Below are 18664 nucleotides of genomic sequence, written 5' to 3' on the forward strand. Positions count from 1 at the left end.
GTACAGGGGAGATATTTGGAAAGTGTTTGCTCAATGTCGTAACTGTACCTCTGCCCCTGCCACCCGCCCTATCGCACTCCCAGCTAAAGGGATTCTGGAGTCCCTTCTCTCTGGGCTCCAGGCAGCTTCTCTGCAGTGTCTGCTCTGAGCTGAGCGCCACCTTGGCTCATGTAGTTGTTCAGCACTCAGTCCCTGAAATATGTGGAACCCAGAGATGATCTTGCCCCTGCCCTGGGCCTCAGGGCTGTCACCAAGTCCCCATCTCGTTTCCCTTCTGATACCACCTCTCCTCCAGGTCCAGGGCCACCTCAGCCAGCAGCCAGAGGTCACAAACCCTGCTGGACCCTCCCCTCTGGGAGCAGAGGGCCAGACACAGTAGGCACTCAATGTGTGTTTATTGAATGGCACAAATGCTCCCACCACTAGGATGGGACAAATGACACAGATCCTACATCCCCGCTGCCTCAGCAGGTTCTGCCTTGTCCCTGTCTTTATTTTCCCAGGCCCATCCAACTGCCAATAGAGCTCCATGCTGGCAGGTCCTGCTACTCAGATCTCTGACACCCAGATCTCTGCCCCACCCCTGCAGGCCCCATCCCTGGGCTTCTGACACTCTCTAGTCCCAACATCTCCAGTCTCCACTTCCTGCAGGAGGTCCGAGCCCTCAAACCCAGCCTGCTTGCTTGGGCCCCAGGGGCCAAGCATCTTGACAGCATCTCTCTGCATCCTGGAATCAGAATGCAACCCCTCACCTGCCTACTACACCCTACTGCTAGGCCTGCTGGACCAAGTGTGGCAGCATTCACATCCTAAAGCTGCACCCAGGACAGGCACGGCTGATCAATCCCAGCACTGTTTCTCACTAAACTAATACAATGCTTCAGGCAGCTGCTACCCATTAATGAGTTGGTGTGGGACAGGAAATCTATGATACGACTTCTAGGCCTCAAATCTGACCTCAGTTCTTGAGATATGGACTAAGCTTGTTTATCTGACCGTGTGTCCTGCTTACCCCTCTGTTTCACACGATTCCTACAGCTGCCCTGTCAATGCCTCTAAGGACCCTCAGCTTAGCCCAGCCCCCATGCCTATTCCCTGAGTCACTGTCCACTGGGTCGGTGATGCTCTGCGGGTCCCAGAGAGTTCACCCACCCTAGAGCTCATCGCTCCTCCATCAGGCAGTTCCCAGCAGAAATGCCAAAACAAAGGATGGCAAGTGGGGGAAAGGCCAGTAGCAAAAAGTGGATAATCCAAACTGCAAGAAATGGGCAAAGAGAAGGGGAACTCGCCTGGACCGCAACATGATTTTACAAAGTCAAAATGGAGCAGCGGCAAGGGTCTATCGCTCCCATAATCTCACAGTCTCTTGCACAAACCATTCAACCTACCGCTGCTGGAATAGTAAGTACTCCCTGCCCAGTACCCTTCCCGCGCTGTTACCCTAGTCGAGCCCCGCCCGGCCTCTCGGCTCCGTCTCCTGATCCACATCACTCCACCCAGACTCACAAGTCTCCTCCGAGCTTGTTGAAGGTGCAGGCCAAGGCCACCACCTGGTCAGTGGCCCGGCTGATGACAGGGATACAGAGCATGGCCTGCACCTCGAAGCCCAACATGCTTTGCAGCTGTTGCACATCCTCCTGCAAAGGGGAGGCAAGGGGGAGGCAAGTCAGGGCAGGGAAGGAGGAAATATGCTTCCTTCCCCCGCCCTCCACCACACTCTGCAACAGGAGGGGCTGAAGGGCTCATGCAGGGTGGGAAATGCTATGACATGGGGTGGAGTCTTGTCTCCCCCCATTCCTAGGCTGCCCTGGCCCAGAGACTCTGGCCCTGGGGACTGGGCAGTGGGCTCTCCCCTTGGCTCCCCGCCAGTCCAGCCAGGCCATGGCTTACAGAGGTGAGATCTTTCAGCTGGATAGACTTCTTGTCTTCCACCACCTGGCCCAGTCGTCCCATCGTCAACTGGGGGAGTGAGGAGAGCCAGTCAGGGCCCAGCTCTTCCCAAGATCAGGCGATGTCAGACCTCTTCCCCCCCAAGTCTGGAAGTTTCAACTATCTCTTCAGTCAGTCCAAACTGTGGATGGATTCAACACTGAGGAGTGAGGGTGGGGTGAGGGTGGGGGAGTAGGCTCTTGACCAGAATCTCCTATGGAGGACTTGAGGGTCTTCCCTAACTAGGAGAAAGGAAAGCAGAATCCAAGGATTCTCACTGATCTTAACAGATTCTAAGAGAGCCAAATCCAGAAATACTCCAACAGAAGTGACATGGTCGCAGGTGAGTCTTTCTGTAGACTGTGAGAGATTTCTCCTAATGGCTCCTGATCATGAGAGGTTGTGATCTCTCACAACATTTCTAAGTAGACCTCAAGATCCAGATAATTCCATCACATTCCAAGAGATTCTAGCAGATCCCAATCTCTCTGGGCAGATCCCAGGAGAGCCTAGACGACTTTAACTGCTTCTGCAGACTCCCACACAGGGGGTGCGGGACTCACCGGAAAGCTGATTTCTTCCTCCAGCACTTTATCTCCAATCACCTGATGGGCAGAGCGAGGTGGACTGGTTAAGGATGGGCAGGGTTTTTCCTCTCAGAGACCCCGGTCCCTCGCCCTGCTCCACAGTGGACCTGGGCCCTCACCTTACAGGAAAGCTGGAGACTGTCCTCAGATACCAGCAGGAGGCAGCAGCGGGACGCCTGGGTCTCCTGCTGCAGCTGAGAGGGAGGGACACAGCGAGAGGCTGACCGTGGATCTGGGAGCAAACCCACTCCCCACCCTCTGGCCTTTTTGAGGTTCCTCGGGTAGGTGGGGAAGAGAAGAGGGGCAGGACACGGGACTCTGAACTGAGATGGACGGCTCACAGGGACCTTGGTCCCAGGAGGGGCACAGGGACTCACGTATTGGAGGACTTTGAGCTGCAAGGAAGAGGCATCCAGGTCGTAGAGTTCCCCTGCAATGGCGGGGCGCGGGTCAGAGAGAGAGGGCCCACAGAATCCCCCAAGGGTGCGCGCCACCCTCAGGCCCCGCCCACCATGGGCCCCTCCCTTCCAGGTTCGACCCCGCCCCTCCCCGCCCCCAAGGACCTGCCCCAGCCGGGTCCTCACCGCAAAGCTGCAGGATCTTTCGGTCTTGGTCTGTGTACGGAACCCCACCCTTCTGGTCTCCCGCCGCCCCCTCTGGAGTATTCTGGACCGCTTCCGGGGCCGCGCTGGGCCCGCGCTGCTGCAGGGCCTGGACCCTCTTCAGGGCCACCAGGGTCTGGAACGGGCGGAGCGGTCAGCAAGCCACACGCCCCACCTTTATCGCCCTTTGCTCGAGCCCTTCCCTCTGCCTGCGGTGCCCATCGCCCCCACCCCCAACCCGCGTCCCAAACAACTCATCCCTCAGCGCTCCACCCTCCTGTGGACTCCCACTGCCCCCAGAGCGCCCCTCGGTCCATGATCAGGTAAGTACAGGGTTTGTCTCCACGCCTAGCCCCCAGACTCTTACAAGGCAGAACAGGGTCAGATTTCTCCGTCTCTAGCACCCACGGGGAGTCGTAAGTTCTTGTTAAAGTCACAAAATCATAAAATCTCCAGGAAGAGCCTCAATGTCATTATGTAGATAGTCCTTCCTAAGTATTAACAAAATATTTGACTCCCCTTATTTCACCAGTACCCTCAGTAGATCGGTGCTATCCTTATCCTCATTCTCAGATGTGAAACTGAGGCTCAGAGAGGTTAGGTGACTTGCTCCAGGTCACACAGCCCAGAGGTAGTGGACTGGAACCCAGGTCTGTCCATCTCCCGGGCCAGATCATCTTCCCATCAGTTGTGATGAGGGTCTTCAGCAGCCCTCATCCTACCCCGGCCCTATCCCCACTCACATGCTTCTCCACGGCTTGCAGGCTCCACTCCTCACTGTCACTCAGATGACCACAGTGCACCTGGAGGGGAGTGACAAGGGGACCAGCTGTGACCTACCTCCCCTAGCCTCTTGTCTCTACCAGAGTGCCCTCCCCATGCCCGGCACACACCTGTCCCCACCAACACATACACACTCCAGTCTGTGGGCCTCAATAAGCCCATCCTCTGACCAAGCAGATGGCTTCAGGAAAATCCCCTCTTCCAGGAAGCCTTCGAGGGCTAATCCAAAGAAGTGGAACTTTTCTGATCTCTGCCTTTTCAACTACTGTTCCATCTACAGCACAATCCAGGTGTATAGTGAGGGAAACGGGGTGACCCTGGACCCCTCTCCATCTCTCAGTCTATGGAGCCCTTCAGGCCGTGATTATGGAATCAGTGGTATTAGCCTCAGCCTCCCAGCTCCATCCTTTCTGAGTTGGGATTTGAGCTGCCCCTAAGTCTGGGGTAGGGGAAGAGGTCCACCGTTTATGATGCATCTGCTGTGCCTAAAGCACTTGGGAGGATGAATGAGGGAATGAATGAATGCAGTGATAAGGTGCTTTGCCTTGCATGTGATTCTCACCAACAAGTAACGCAAGCTTCCACCTTGCAGATGAACCAAGGCCCAGAAAGTTTGAGTGACTTGCCCAAGGTCACAGAGCAGAAAGTGGCAGAGTTGGGACAGCACCACCCACTCCCTCCCCTTCTCTGCCCACACCTTCCCTTCTCCAGATCCCTTCTCATCATCACACCCATCATCCTGTCCCTCTCCAACTTCCCCGTGTCAGTCACCTGGAATCCCCTCAGCCCATCTTTCATGCTCTGTGAAGTCCCTTCTCCCAGCCCTGCTTGGGTGCTTGGTGAGGGAAATGAAGGGGGGAGCACTGCAGGCCCTGCCAGCAAGCCTCCCCACCCGCGTCACCAGCTTCCTGGGCACCTACTCAGAGCTGCTCACCACCTGCAGGGCTCACCACAGTGCTTGCACTGGGGTCCCCTCCTTCATCCTCCCTCCCCACTCAGCAGCCCCTGCCCGCCTCTGCTCTAAGTCCCCTGCCAGGAGCAGATGGAGAGGAGGAGACCAGCAGGTGCTCAGGAAGCTCACAGTCTGGCTGGGGTGGGATGGAGTGGTGGATGTGATGAAGGGGGTGCAGAACTTCATACCTGAGGAAGAAGGAGAGGGCAGATTGAGTGGGTGGGAACTTATAGGCTGTGCAAGCTCAGAGGGGGAGGGCACCTGGGGGCCTTCCAGAACTGGGAAGACAAGCAGAGCCCGGAGGCGACATTGCAGGCGGGAGGCTGTCCTGGCAGTGCTGGGTAGTAGGTGGTATGGGGAGCTGAGGACCCCGGCAGTGGTGCGGTCCATGGTACCACAGGGCGGGTGCAAGTCTAAGGAATTGGACTTCAGCTTGATCATACTGGGGATCCACAGCAGGCTTTAGCGTCTGCGGACCATGGTCTACAAGGTAGGGGGAGTTGCGGGGAGCAAGACTGGAGGCAGGAAGACCTGGAAGAGGGCTGGGCCACCAAGGGTGGTTTGAAGGTTAAGCTCTGGATGAAGCTCCATCTATGACTCCTATAAGACAGGTTGTTGAAAGGCGCTGGGAGCATGGTTCATTTGCATATGGTTTACAGAAACATGTGGGCATTTTACTGTTAGTAGACGGCGGAGGACATCCTTCTTGTTCTTTCCACCTGGACTCATCTCTCAGGAAAAGGGAAAGTTGGGACCTCTCTAGGGCTGTGGACTTCCTGGGCTGGCAAAATAGCCTGGTCCCAGTACAGAGCTGGGAGACTGAATGAGAGCCTCAGAGGGTTGGAGGGAAGGAAGGAATCATGGAGTCCTCCTCCACCCACTGGACGTACCCCTCTGTGCACACACTCCTGGGCTGCCTCAGCCCATCCCTACCCAGCATGTGCACAAACACACTACACACTTCATGGAGACCTTTAGCGCCCCCCAACACACACACACACACACACTCACACACACACACACACACTCATACATTCACTGTCCCATAGAGATACTCAGGCATGTGCGCACCTGCACACACATAGACACACACACAGTGCAGTCACAGACTCGAAGACATCCACGCACCCACACCCACAGTGACTGCCATCCACACGTGCACATTCATACCTGTAAACAGGATACTTGAGTTCACATACCCGAGAGCCATGCACATGCTTCTGCCCGCACCCCCAACCGACATGCAAACACAATCACCAGCACACACACGGCTCCCTTCTCACCAACAGAATATACTCTTGCACCTACTCTTGCTAACCAGGGGGCGGGTCTGGGGTCCAGTGGGAGCACTCAAGAGTGGGCACTGGAGCTGCAGAGAAGGTTGAAAGCCCAGCACAGCTCCCACCCCCCACCCTCACCAAGTTCACCGTGGCTAATGGACACCACACCCCCATGTAAGGATCTGGGGTGCAGGCACAGCTCGGGGGAAGAGTGGGCGCAAATCACACATCAAATGCCTGAGACCAAGGGCTGCCTGCTCCTCAGAGGGACTTATTATCCCATAATTGAAGCACAGAGCCAAAGACTCTTTCCACACGAAGAATCTGCAATTAAGGCACCTTGATCTGCGAGCTGCAGAGTCCCAGAGCTCAGCCAGGCAGCCCTGCACAGGACAGCATATTCCTCAGAGAGCCCTCCGCTGACCCCATCTCTATCAGGCCCCAACAGTCCTTGCAGGGCCTGCTGGTTTCCTTGCTAGCACTTGCCATCATTTGCAATTCTCTGTTTATTTTGTTCACTTGTTTAATGTCCAGCATGCCCACCCCTCCAGACTGGACGGTCTGTGAAAGCAGGGCCCGTCTGGTCTGTCTCGGTCATTGCTGCTGTGTTTGAAGCACCAGTGCACAGTGCCTGGTGGTGCTCAAGAAATATGCTTTCAGTTGATGGCTGGGTGAGTGGATGGATGGAGGGATGATGAATACAAGAGCAGAGAGGGGAATGGGACTTGTTGAGGAAGGAGCTGGTGAGTCAGCCCTCCCAAGAGATCTGTCCTGTGGCACCCCCTTTCCCCCTCTAGACCCTCAGTCCTCAGGATCTGGCAACAGCTGGGAGGTCTGGGGCTGCCTATGCTGCCTCTCAGAGGATGTGAGATCCTGTGGCCCCAGGAGCATGGGGGTGGAGCAGCAGGACGGGATCCATCAGATGTGTGTGCACCGGGGAGGGGGTGTCCCTCAGAAGAACATTTCTACTTGAGTAGGAAGGCTCAGGCTTGGAGGAGAGGCAGATGGCAAACAATCCAAATACATTTCAAGAGCTCTTCACTGCCCAGGGTATTTGAGAAGGTGAGGGGACAGTAATCGGGAGCTTCTCTTGGCAGCCAAAGCCACAGGTAGCATCTTGCTCACCAGCATGCACCCCCCTTCTCAGCCTTGCCGGGATCACACTCTTCCCCCAGCACTCCACCACCCTGCCTCTGCTCATGCTGGGCCCTCTGCTGAGAATACCCGTCTCCTTCTTCTCTGCCTGTTCACCCCCTACCTGTGTCCCAGAGTCCCACTCAAATGCTGTCTGCGCTGTGAGGCACCTCCTGCTGCTCCAGCCTCTGCCACTAGAGCTCCTGCTGGCAGCATTCTTTCATTTGGCCAGTGGTGGTCTGAAGGTGACCCTGCCTTCCCCCAGACTGAGCTTCTAGAAGGCAGAAATGGGTCCGACTCCTCTCTCTGCCCCAGCACCTGTCCTGGGACAGGGCCCAGAGCAGAGTTTTGCTAGGGTGGGGTAAGTTCAACTGATCTGACCCTTCCTCTTCCCAACACACACACGCCTTTCCTACCCCCAGGAGAAGGCTGAAGCCTGGACTCCCGGCCAGACCTCAGCCACGGTGAACAATGGTCACAACGACCATCCTCCTGCCCACAAGACAACCTTCCAAGCATCTTCCCATTGCAGGGGCTGCTTCCTTACTGACCCAGCCCTCGCAGCCCCAGCACAGGAGGTCCTTCTAGGAACCTGGCACCCCCAGCCCCCTTTCCGTCAACAGAGGTGGGCGACCAAGTCACTGCCTACCACGGCGCACCTCTGCACAGTGAGGGCACGAATGCAGTCCTCCTCCAAGCCACCAGCTCTGGTACAGACTGGGACCAAAGGAGGGAGTGAAGCTGCGCTGAGAACGCGGTGCCAACAGCAGATCCGTTCCCTTCAGGGAACAGAAGCTGGGGGTGGGGGAGGAGCTTTCGGGAGAAACCAAGGGGGCCGCATCCCCCTCAATCAGGCAGATGGGCGCCGAGGAGACCAAGCCAAGTAAGTATCCCTTCCTTCCTCTCCTCTCCCCGCGGCCGCCCCCCACGCCCACCGCCCTCCCCCGCCAGCAGCTGGGGAAAGGTCAGGCGCCTCGGAAATCTTTAATTCCGTTTTAATGAGGTTGGGAGGAGTCCCCCCCCCCCCCGCCCCCGCCGCGGGCGCACCGAGACTGGCTCATTTATCTGTCCGCGCCCCTGCTTGGGGAGGCGGCCGCCTCCGCGGAAGTCGATCCCCAGTGAGGGCGATTTGGGGGCGCTAACCCTTCGGTTCTTAGGACTGGACAAAGATTTTGAGCGCCCACTTCCACACGGGAGGAGAGACTGAAGAACCTCAGAACCCGGACTCCGCAAAGCTCGGCCAACCCCATGGGGGAGCCCAAAGCGGGGAGCTCGGCGAGGGAGCAGCAGGGGGGCGCCCTGGCCCGATTGCCCGCCCAACTCCCCCCACTTAGGGTTCCCCCCTTCCAGCTGAGGCCCCTGCCCCTCTGTCACCCACCCCAGGAAGCCCGCCCCGTTGCCTGGCGTCTGTCCCAGCCTCGGACATAGGTCTGGCTGGGGCTGGGTGCCTTCCCAGGAGCCCTGCCCCGTGGGCCTTCTCTCCTCAAGCCGCCTAGCTCCAGCGACCCCACTCTCTGACTGACTTTCCCACACTGGCTCTGTCGGTGTCATACCTGCCCATCCCTCCTCAGTCCTTTCCCACCTCGCTGCATTCGTGCCCTCTTGGGACACTGCCCCCAACCCATCCTGGAGGATACCAAAGAGGAAGTAGGGTCAGGGCTGTTTCAAGGGCTCCGCGGTGGTAAGAGTCCAGATGGGGCATCCTTCCGCAAGTTGCTGACTGGGCCCGCGGCTTCATTCTGCCCATTCAAGGTGGGGCAGAGGGCTCCTCCCAGACCCCCATTTTCCCCAGCTCCAGCCCAGCATGCTACTCTCAACACACACACACACACACACACACACACACACACACACACACACACACCAGTGGGGCTCCATCCAGTGCTCTCTCCCTTGCTCCCTCCCCTGCTCTCCTCTCCCCCATCCTACCCACAACTGCTCTTACCAAGATGACTGCTGCCACAGCCCCGGCCTCCTTGTCCACCAGCGGTATGACCAGCACTGAGGGGGAGAGGGCAATGAGGTGGTCCTGCGGGGCCAGTGAGGCTCAGAGATACTGAGCAAGGACCCAGGGAGGGAGACAAAGACACAGACAGACAGAGGCCAGGACAGAGACACAGAGAGACCCAGAGACCCGGAGAGACAGAGAGATGGGTCTTGAGGCAGTGAAAACAATGACCACAGCAACGACCCCTGCATAGAAGGAAACCCCCTCACTTGACAACTTTCTCGTGATCCTCCCAGCAACCCTGGGATGGAGGGAGGCAGGTAAGGCTGAGCACCCCTATTTTACAGATTGGGAAACTGAGGTCCAGAAAGGGGAAGTGACTTGCCCAAGATCACACAGCAAGTCAGGTCTCCTGACTCCCAGTCTTGTGCACTTTCCACATCGAGACAGAGGACAGAGACCTAGAGAGACTGAGACACGAGGCAGAGAGACATGGCGGACAGGGGGCATGGAGAGGAAGAGAAAGAAAAACAGACAGTGACAGAGAGAGCATGACAACTACAGCCCATCTAACAACCAGCACAAGCAACACCCCATCAAGGTAGGTTCTGTTGTTCCCACTTTACAGATCAGGAAACTGAGGCTCAGAGAGGTTAATAGCACAACAGAGAGAGAATTAGATGGCAGGTGTGCTAGAGACACAGAGCAAGAGAAAGCAGGAGACGGAGAGATGCAGACAGGGACAGGGGCCACAGTCCCTCCCTGCCCCTGCCCAGCTCCCAGCCCTTACCTTGGGTGTCAGGAGCCAGTGGAGCCACCAGCCTGGCCAAGGGCTTCCCAGGCATGTCCGAGGGGCCCAGTCCATTGCAGCCCAGCCGCTTCCGGGAGATCACAGCCTCTCTGAAAAGAGGATATGATTCTACCTCTCAGTCCCTGGATCAAAGAGGAACAGGCCCCAGCCTGGGGACACACAGTGGGCTGAACCCTGAACATCTGAGAGGATCTGGACAAGTTGACCCAATGCAGGGTGGATATGAGGAGGGCAAAAATAAAAGTCTCGGACCCTAACTCTCCCCTCCCCATGTAGAGAAGCAGGCGGCTACAGTCTGGCCTCTGGTGCCTCCTGCTGGTAGATATGGGAAAGGCACCTTCAGGATCTCTCACAAATCCCCCAGAGCAAGTAAAGCCAAGGCTCAGAGCTAGGCTGTCTGGGTTAAATCCTGCCACAGCTACTACGTGATCTTGGGCAAGTGACCTAACCTCTCTGAGCCCCCCAGGGAGAACTAGGGTGAAGAGAGTAGAATCCTAAGCGTCAGCATCCTCAGAAAAGCATTTTGGAGCCACTTTTGGGGGCAGCACAGGAAGGGGACTCCAGGAGTTTATTGGGCAATGCACGTCCAAGCAACTTACGCAGATGAACTCAGAATTCGCAGTGATCCTGTGGATTAAATATTACCATCATTTCCATTTTTCAGGTGGAGAAACTAGGGTGCTGAGTGGTTAAGTAACCTGTCCAAGGTCCCACAGCTAGTAAGTGGTAGAGCCAGGATTTGAACCCAGGCATTTGGCACCAGAGCCCATACTCCTGAACAGTACACTTGAGTCTTCCTAAAGACCTGAGGGGGTTGAGCCTCCAACAGGGACTGGCATGAATGTCGAGGAGGCAAGGGGCGTAGGTGTGATGGGGGGGCAGGGGGAGGTGGGAACTGAGACAGGGGAGGCTGCAGTAGGAAGAAGAATGAGTTTCTCTCTGGTCTCACCACACATCCCACCCCCACTCCCACCCCATCCCCGCCTCTGGCTCTTCCTGCTTAATTAAGCGCCTGATTTTTCACCAAATGCCACTCCCTAATGATTAATTGTCCTGGGTTCTTCATCCCTCATGCTGCCTCCACTTAATTGTGTTTGTAGGAACTGCCTGGCCTGGAGAGAAGAGAGGCTTGGGGGCCTAGGACTCTGGTGTGTGCATGTGGGGTCACTCAGGGTAGCCCAGCTAAGGTCAAGTGAGGAAAAGAGAGGGGACAGCCTGCAAGTCACCAGATCAGGAGGTCGCAGCAGCTAGAGAAATCGAGGACCAAAGAGGTTGAATGCCTCAGACAAGGTCACGTAACATTCTGAACCCAGCCGGTTCACTCCTGGCTCCTTGGTTCAGAATCTACAATAACCAGAGGTGTCTCCCACCTTCCAGCCCTCACACCTAAACCTTTAGGCTCCTGGAGGGCTGGGCTCCAGTTCTGAGCTGTCCAACTGTGCCAATCACCCTAGGAAGGAATAGGGAGCTAGGGTGGCAGGAGGCAACAGCAGCCACATTTCCTGGTGACTAAGTCGATAAAGGCTGGGGCTTCGTGGAGGCAGGGGGCTGGCCTTATTGACCTTCAGCCAAACCCCTTCTAGTGGACCCCACCCAGTCACTTGGCCTTGGACAATCTGGTTACTGGGCAGCCACAAGGTGGCGCTGGTCCCTGCGCTGCTGGTCAGTAAGCGCTGCAGCTCCATCTCACTAACCCTTGACTCCTCTCTTCCCACCCCCAGACCGTGGGCTGCCTTGGCCTCTCCCCTCCTCCTCCCGGGACCCTGATGAAGGAATTGCCCTCAGCCTTTCTTCTCTTCTGCACAGCACTCCTCTGCGCTCATGGCCTCATGACTCTCCAGCCCCCCCATCTCTTAAGCTCTAGACCCCAGATACCCAAAGGCCTCCTGGAGGCCTGCCCTGGGCGTCCCTGAAGTTGCCAGAGGCCCCAAGGCCCGACTGGAACTTATCGTCTCCACCACTTCCCCCGAAGTAGCACAACCATCCACCGGGTCCCCTGCGGCTTGTCCACAAACTGTCCTAGCTGCCTCCCTCTTCTCACCTCCCCCATCCAATGGATGAGTCACCTCCCATGCATCTCTCATAACTGTCCCCTGCTCTCCATTCCCAAGCCACTGCCCAGCTCAAACAGAGATACCTCTCCCCTGAACCTGCAGCAGCCTCTCCCCTCGCCTCCTGCCTCCTGTCGGGTCCCTTAAATCCATTCCCCCCAACCAGAGCCAGGGCAAGTGTTCTCAACTAAAATACTTATGGGAACATTCTACTTAAAGTCATTCCACAGAGTGGTTATTTATTCCAGAGTCCTCCTGGGTCAGGTTCCTTACTGAGGACTAAGAAGAGGAGGAGTGGTGTTGTGTGGGGAATGATGTACAGACCCACACTTGAGTGCAGGGACAAGGGCTCTGAGAAAGGAAGGAAGAGTGGGCCCCAGCCTATCCAGGTGCAGGACAGAAGTGGGGTCAGGGAAGGCTTCCTGGAGGAGGAGATGCCTGAGTTGAGTCCTAGAGGACAAGCAGAGCAGACAGGAAAGGATGTGCAGGCAGAGGGAACTGCATGGGCAAAGGCTCAGAGGAAAGAAAGAATGTGTGTCTGCTGGATGATCCAACAGCAAGGAGGCTGCTGTGGCCAGACAACAGGGAACAAGGCTGGAGACAGCCAGGGCCCTGAGGAGCTGGGCTTGATCCCGAGGACAGTGGGAGTCCTGAGAGGGACTTGAGCAGGAAAAGGTGAAGGTCAGTTTCAGTTTCAGGCTGATCGTGCTGGCTGCTGAGTAAAGCTCTCACTGGAGAGGGAGAATCTGAGAGACAGAAACCGGGTCTCAGTGAGGGTCCCGTAGTCTCAGCGGTCCCTGGACAGCAGAGGAGAGGCTGGGCTGGGGCAGGTCAACCTTGACTGGGTCTGATCTTCCACCAAGCACTGGGGCCTCCAAGGATCCTCCATCCTCAGGAGTCCCTACACCCTGGCACCAGGCCATGCTCACCTCAACCCACTCCTATATGAGCCCTTTTCCTCTGCCTCACCCTTCCCAGAACTGCTGTCCCCCTAGAGGTTTCAAAGATATCGGAAGGGGGAGGGGACTCCAAGGCTGTGTCTCCCCCACCCAACTGGGGCTGGGGGCCTCATCTACTGCTCACATCCCCTATGACTTCTCCTCAACTCAGAGCCCCTGCTCTGCCTCCTCTCCCCTCCTGAAGGCCCCCTCCCCTGCCAGGCTGATGCTGGGGGGTGAACCTTGATGCTGGGGTCGGCCCAGCCAAAGCCCAGGGCCCGCTCCCCAGACTGAGGGCTAGTGACTCAGCCCTGGGTGCCTGGGTGGTCGTGGCTGCCCCAGTGAAGATAAAGACAGATGGGCACAAAGTGAGGAGAGGAACGGGTGTGGACTTTATGACAGTTCCGTCCCTTTAACAACTATTTGCTTAGTGGAGAGTAGAGTCAATGGCCTGGAAAGACTGCCAGGCCCTCTTCCACTCCTCTGAACCCCTTCTTAGGTGAGGCCCCCTCCCCTTGACTGAGCCGCCCCCCTCTCCGGGGGCCTCAACCTCACTCTCACCCTTTCATCTCTCTTGGAGACAAATTATGATTCAGGCCAGGACCCCGGACCCTCCTCTCTCTCTCCCTCTCCCTCTCCCAGAATGTGAGACTCCAGAGATGGGAAAAGACTGTTCTCTGTGTCCCTTGAGACAAATCAGAGGGACAGACAGATTCTGCAGTGATTGGCGACCAGGTCAGCTCTGAGGAAGAAATTTCTCGAGGTTGGGCCCTGGGCCCCCCAAATGGTAGCAGAAGGAGACAAACAGCTGGGGCCGGTGTGGGCGGTATATCCGTTGCAGCCTGAAAGGCCCCAGATTTCACTGCACTCAGCAGCAAATAATCAGAGGCTTTAAGATGGCAGGAGACACAATGAGAAGAGGAAGGCGGCAGGGCTGGGGACTGCAATAGGCTGGGAGATTGGGGCAGCAAGAAGAGTGAGGCGAAGGCTTCCAGGAAGCCTCTCACCCAGGCAGCCCTCCACGATTCTCTCCCTCCAGCCCTGAAGCCCCCTTGCAGCCCTCAGGGTTCATAGTGGGACCATCCCTCAGACATCACACTGTCCCATCTTATCACCACACAGAAGCGTAGACTGAGGCCCAGAGAGAGTGCATGAGATTGTGATTGCAGCCATGTTGTCCCAGCTCCCAGCCCAGGGTCCTTCTCGTGGACAGACCCATCCCTGAGGGAGGCTACCAAGACCCAGACACCTTTTCTGAAAACTGGATCCTCCTTAGTGCCGGGGATCTACAGAGCAGGCCTCCTAGCAGCCCTCTGGCTGGGCCGTGGCAGAGAAGGGAAATGGGCTGGTAGAGATGGAAAAGGTACAGGGAAGGACTTTGCAGGGGAGGAAAGAGCACGAGCCTAAGCAGGGAATCTAAAACACACTGGGGGGTGAAACGGCATCCGTGAGCCCACGGAGGGGTACGGGGCAGTGGCAGGAGAGGCTGGGTAGCTAATGGGGCCTCCCCACACCACCCTGGGCCCTTATCTGTCTTTATGATCCACCTCTACTTCACACCTGCTGCTGTTTGCCAGCCCTGCCGGCCCTCCAGGGCTGCCTGGAGGAGTGCCCCCTCCACTGGGCATGGCCAGAGCTCAGGCTCCACCTCAGCCTGGGGCTGCTGCCTGGTCTCCTGATGGGGCCAGAGCCACAGAGGTCACCTCTGGAAGGACCCTGGTAGGGAAGTAATTTTCTCAAGGTCACCCAATGAGTACATGTGTTGGGACTTGGGGGTGGAGGGCAGTCAGCAATCATTAAGCTCCTACTGTGTGCTGGCATGGGGCTAAGCCCTGGGCAGCTATGATCTCATTAAGCTAATAGACATGGCCCACTGTTAGCTCCATTCCATAGATAAGAGAACAGGTTTGGAAGGGGATACAGTGGGGCAGGGATGGGGCCGGGCTAGAATCCAGGCCTGTCTGACTGCCATTCAAGTGCTCTTGCCTCTTCCACAAACCTCAGTCTCAGCGGAGCCGAGGAGGTGGGCTCAGCTCCGACACACGGTGGGTGTGTGGGTGGGCAGAGCACAGATTTCAGAAGAGAGGCTGGCCTGCACCTTCACCCCCAATGCTTGCTGGGGGGACGTCCCACTGCCTCACCCCTCCTGCCCCCTCACCTGCCTCACCTCCTCGGCCTCCTGGGATTTCTGAGCCCAATCTCCCAGCAGGCCTCCCCATTTCCACTCAACGCTGGGCTAACTGCATTGGAACATTCACTTTTAATTGCTTTTTTTTTGGTACCTTTTCCAAAGGCTTTACTGAATCCGAGGTGGCTGGGGGCGGGGATACTGAAAGGGCTGCTGACACAGAGGATCTGAGCCCCCTCAAAGATGCCTGGACCACAGGCGGCACCCCCCCCCCCCCCCCCCGCCAACCTCCATCCTGTCCCCAGCTCACAGTAGAAAGCCTACGGGGAGCATCACAGGCTCAGGAGCAGAGCAAACCCTGAAGGATGCTCACCTCTTGCCTCCTGAGCCCACGATCCTGCATCCCTCTCCCACAAGAGCCTTCCCAGGCTGCTTTGACGAAACTTCCTGGATCGGGCAAACTCACATTAAGCAAAGTTCTTGAGGATTAGGGGCTAATTAGGGAAGGCTCAGAAGGAACATTCTAGCATTTTTTCCCCTTAAGATTCCAAAGACCTCCCAGCCCTATCCCGCTGTCTTATAGATGGGACACTAGAGGCCAGAGAGGGGCATGGCTGGCTTGGTTCACACTGTCCTCAAGGGGAGGAGTTGTCAGGAGATGCTGAAGGGGACAGTGTCACCCACCACCCACCCCATGAGGGAATCGAATGGGAGAACAGGAGGTGGGAAGGCTCAGAGCTGTTGGAGGGGAGCCAGCCCCTTCCATGGGGAAGCGCCAGAGGAGAGAATTAGCGTCAAGGAATCCAGGGTTCCGAGCGCCAGGAGGGGCCTCAGGACCACCAGCATCCCCAGCATCAGTACCTCTGGCAATCTTTCCATGGCCTCTGTGAAAGGTGAGTATCTTGCCAGCCTCAGCTACTACCTGAAAAAGCCACATCCCTGACTGCTTGGCCTGTTGGAGTGGAGAGCTGCCTTCTGGTAACACCCCCGCTAGTGTCTACTCAGCCCTCAGCTCCTGACCCTGTGCTCTCTAGGCCCACAATGGCCCTGCGGTACTTAGAAGGCAGTGCCCATGTCCTCCATGGCCTGACCCCCTCTGGACCAGCACCCCTGCCCGTCAGCACTTTCTCATCGGACAAGCTCCACTTCCCTTCACTGTCCCCTAGACAGCCAGGAGCCAGGAGACTGTGTCCCAGACCTGGCTCTGCCTCACACCAGGTATGTGGCATTGGACACATCTCACGATGTTTGCCCATCTGGAAAACAGGGAGGCTGAATTCAGTGATCTCAGAGGTATCCATGGACCATAGGGTGCTGAGCCCATGTTCCTAAAGTCTGTGATTCCAATGTTCTATCATAATGAAAATAAAAACAGACATTTAGCATTCATTATGGATACAGTTTTAAGTGCATTACATGTGTTAAACTCATTTAATCATCACAAGAATCCTCCCATAATAGTACTATGAGGTAAGTACTATTATTACTGCCATTTTACAAGCAAGAAAATCAGGACACAGGGAGGCTGAGTACCTTGCCCTAGGTAGTAAATGGGAGCTGGGATTTGAACCCAAGCGGTTGGGCTCCAGAACCCACAGCGGGACACTGCTTCTGATCTCCCTATTCTCAGAGTTGACACCATGTGGGGCCAGCATTCTGTGATTCCGAATTCTGTGATTCTGTGAGAATCTGCCAGGCGGTTCTCGTAGCCTGCTGGGGTTCTAACTGATAAACTGTAGCCCCGATCTTCTGAGACTTGCTCTGAGGAGGCTACAGCGATTTAGAACAGCTCTCCAGGAGAAAGCCTACCACTTGGTGCTTTCCCTGTGCCATCCACTCCCCCAACACAACACAAGAGAAGACAGTGGACCCGGCCACTGGAACCCCACCTGGCAGGGAGGCTGAGGTCAAGGTCAGATGGGGAGGGTCAGACCAGACCTTGTGGTCACCCTTGACTGTGTGAGAGGGCAATGGGTGGAGAACAGCTCACCGTACTTTCCCCTCCTGGGGCAGCTCATGGGGGGGCTCCTCACACACCAGCCGGGATTCCCCATCCAGCAGGTAGGTGTAGACAGTCTCCTAGGACAGAAGGCACTCATGAGATCCTGAGGAGAAGCCCTCCCAGCTGCCCAGTCCCAGCCTGACACGGGTCTGGATGACAAGGTCACGGGCATCTGTTTGTCTGTCTTTACTCCTCAGGTGATCCTAAGTGCGGTCAGGGTAGGAAGGCTCCCTTATGACCTCAGCACCTCACTCTCTCCTCTTGGAAGGGTTCTGGGCAGGCAGTGACCCATCACCCTGCCGGCTTTCCTTACCTATCACCTCACATCCAAGGTGCTGGGGAGGGTCTGAAGGGCTGAAGGTACAGACAAATCGCCCCAACCCCACAGCCCTGAGATGTCTCCCTGCCAAGTCTCCAGCCTCAGCAAACAATAACTGAGTGTCCACTCAGGGCCGTACTGTAGGAGAGGCTCGGCACACCCTGGAAGCTTCCCTCCTACTTCAGATACACAAACAACTCTACAAGAAATCACAAACTATGACCCAAGCCAGGAGGGCTTCCTGGAGGGAGTGACTTTAAAGTTGTAACTGGAGTGGGAATTAGACACATTCAGGGAGTGGGTGAGGCACAGAAGAATGGCTTCTGGGCCGAGTATTAGGTATGTAAGTGTAAAGGGCCCAAAGCATTGACAGACCTGATGGTGGGGGCAGGGGGCACCGGAGGTGGGCTTGGGGTCAGCCCAGTGCTGAGCTGGAAGGGAGCTGGGGGAGGGTGTTAGGGGGAGGGGCTGCTGCTGGGGAGGGAGGGGCTGGTGAGCCCTGTGAGACAGGAGCTGATTTGTATTTTGGAATGATCACTCCCCAGAGTGAGATCAAAGCTCTGGTCGAAGAATGTCAAGTCTGCAGCTTGTCAATCCACCCTCCCCAAGGGCCCAGAGCAGTCCTGCCTTCAGTTCCAGACCATGTCCTGGCAGAAGCACTTGCCCTCACTGACCCACAGGAGAAAAGCCACATTCCCTCCAAGCAGGACTGGCTACACTTAGGTACCCACAACCAACACAACCTGCAGAGTGTCTCCACTGCCCGCATTGCAGGTGATAAGGGAGACCCAGAGGCTCAACAGAGCCTACACCCCATCGAGGGGGCACCCCTGTGCCCAGCTAAGTATGCTGAGAGGTGTTGTTTTCTCAGGGGGAGAATGGAGAGCTCTCCTCTCTGCTACCTGTATCAGGGAGGGCTTCTGGAGGAGGTGACATTGCAGCTAAATGTTAAAGGCCCACCCTCAGTAAGTGTGGAATCCTTCTCAGCAGAAGCAGTTGCCTTTCACCACTGTGACAGTCCACAATCCGGTCAGACACTCTTGTTGCCTGTGGCTGTCCCCAGCCAGCCCCTCACCCTCTCCCAACCCCCAGGAGATATCCCAGTCTCACTTCAAGAGAATCTGAGCCAAGCTTAGTGGTGGCGTGGGCCAGAAATGATAGGGCCTGAGGAGAGTGAGAAGGGCAGACACAGGAAGACCT

The 18664-nt window shown here is 56.6% G+C and overlaps 1 protein-coding gene across 2 annotated transcripts in view; it reads right to left on the reverse strand.

The window, feature by feature from the left end:
* The window catches only part of PDE2A (phosphodiesterase 2A), a 65086-nt gene that overhangs the window by 11244 nt on the left and 35178 nt on the right, over positions 1–18664 (reverse strand). For both annotated transcript variants that reach the window (XM_079930142.1, XM_079930143.1), the window contains 10 exons: positions 17134–17222; positions 10006–10115; positions 9213–9268; positions 3862–3921; positions 3101–3254; positions 2894–2946; positions 2636–2710; positions 2493–2534; positions 1891–1959; positions 1507–1637 (listed from right to left, as the gene is read on the reverse strand). In XM_079930142.1, coding sequence (XP_079786268.1) covers positions 1507–1637; positions 1891–1959; positions 2493–2534; positions 2636–2710; positions 2894–2946; positions 3101–3254; positions 3862–3921; positions 9213–9268; positions 10006–10115; positions 17134–17222 — 839 coding nt within the window. The remainder of the gene's footprint in view (positions 1–1506; positions 1638–1890; positions 1960–2492; positions 2535–2635; positions 2711–2893; positions 2947–3100; positions 3255–3861; positions 3922–9212; positions 9269–10005; positions 10116–17133; positions 17223–18664) is intronic.

This window comes from Stenella coeruleoalba (assembly GCF_951394435.1).
Source record: "Stenella coeruleoalba genome assembly, chromosome: 8".
NCBI lineage: Eukaryota > Metazoa > Chordata > Mammalia > Artiodactyla > Delphinidae > Stenella > Stenella coeruleoalba.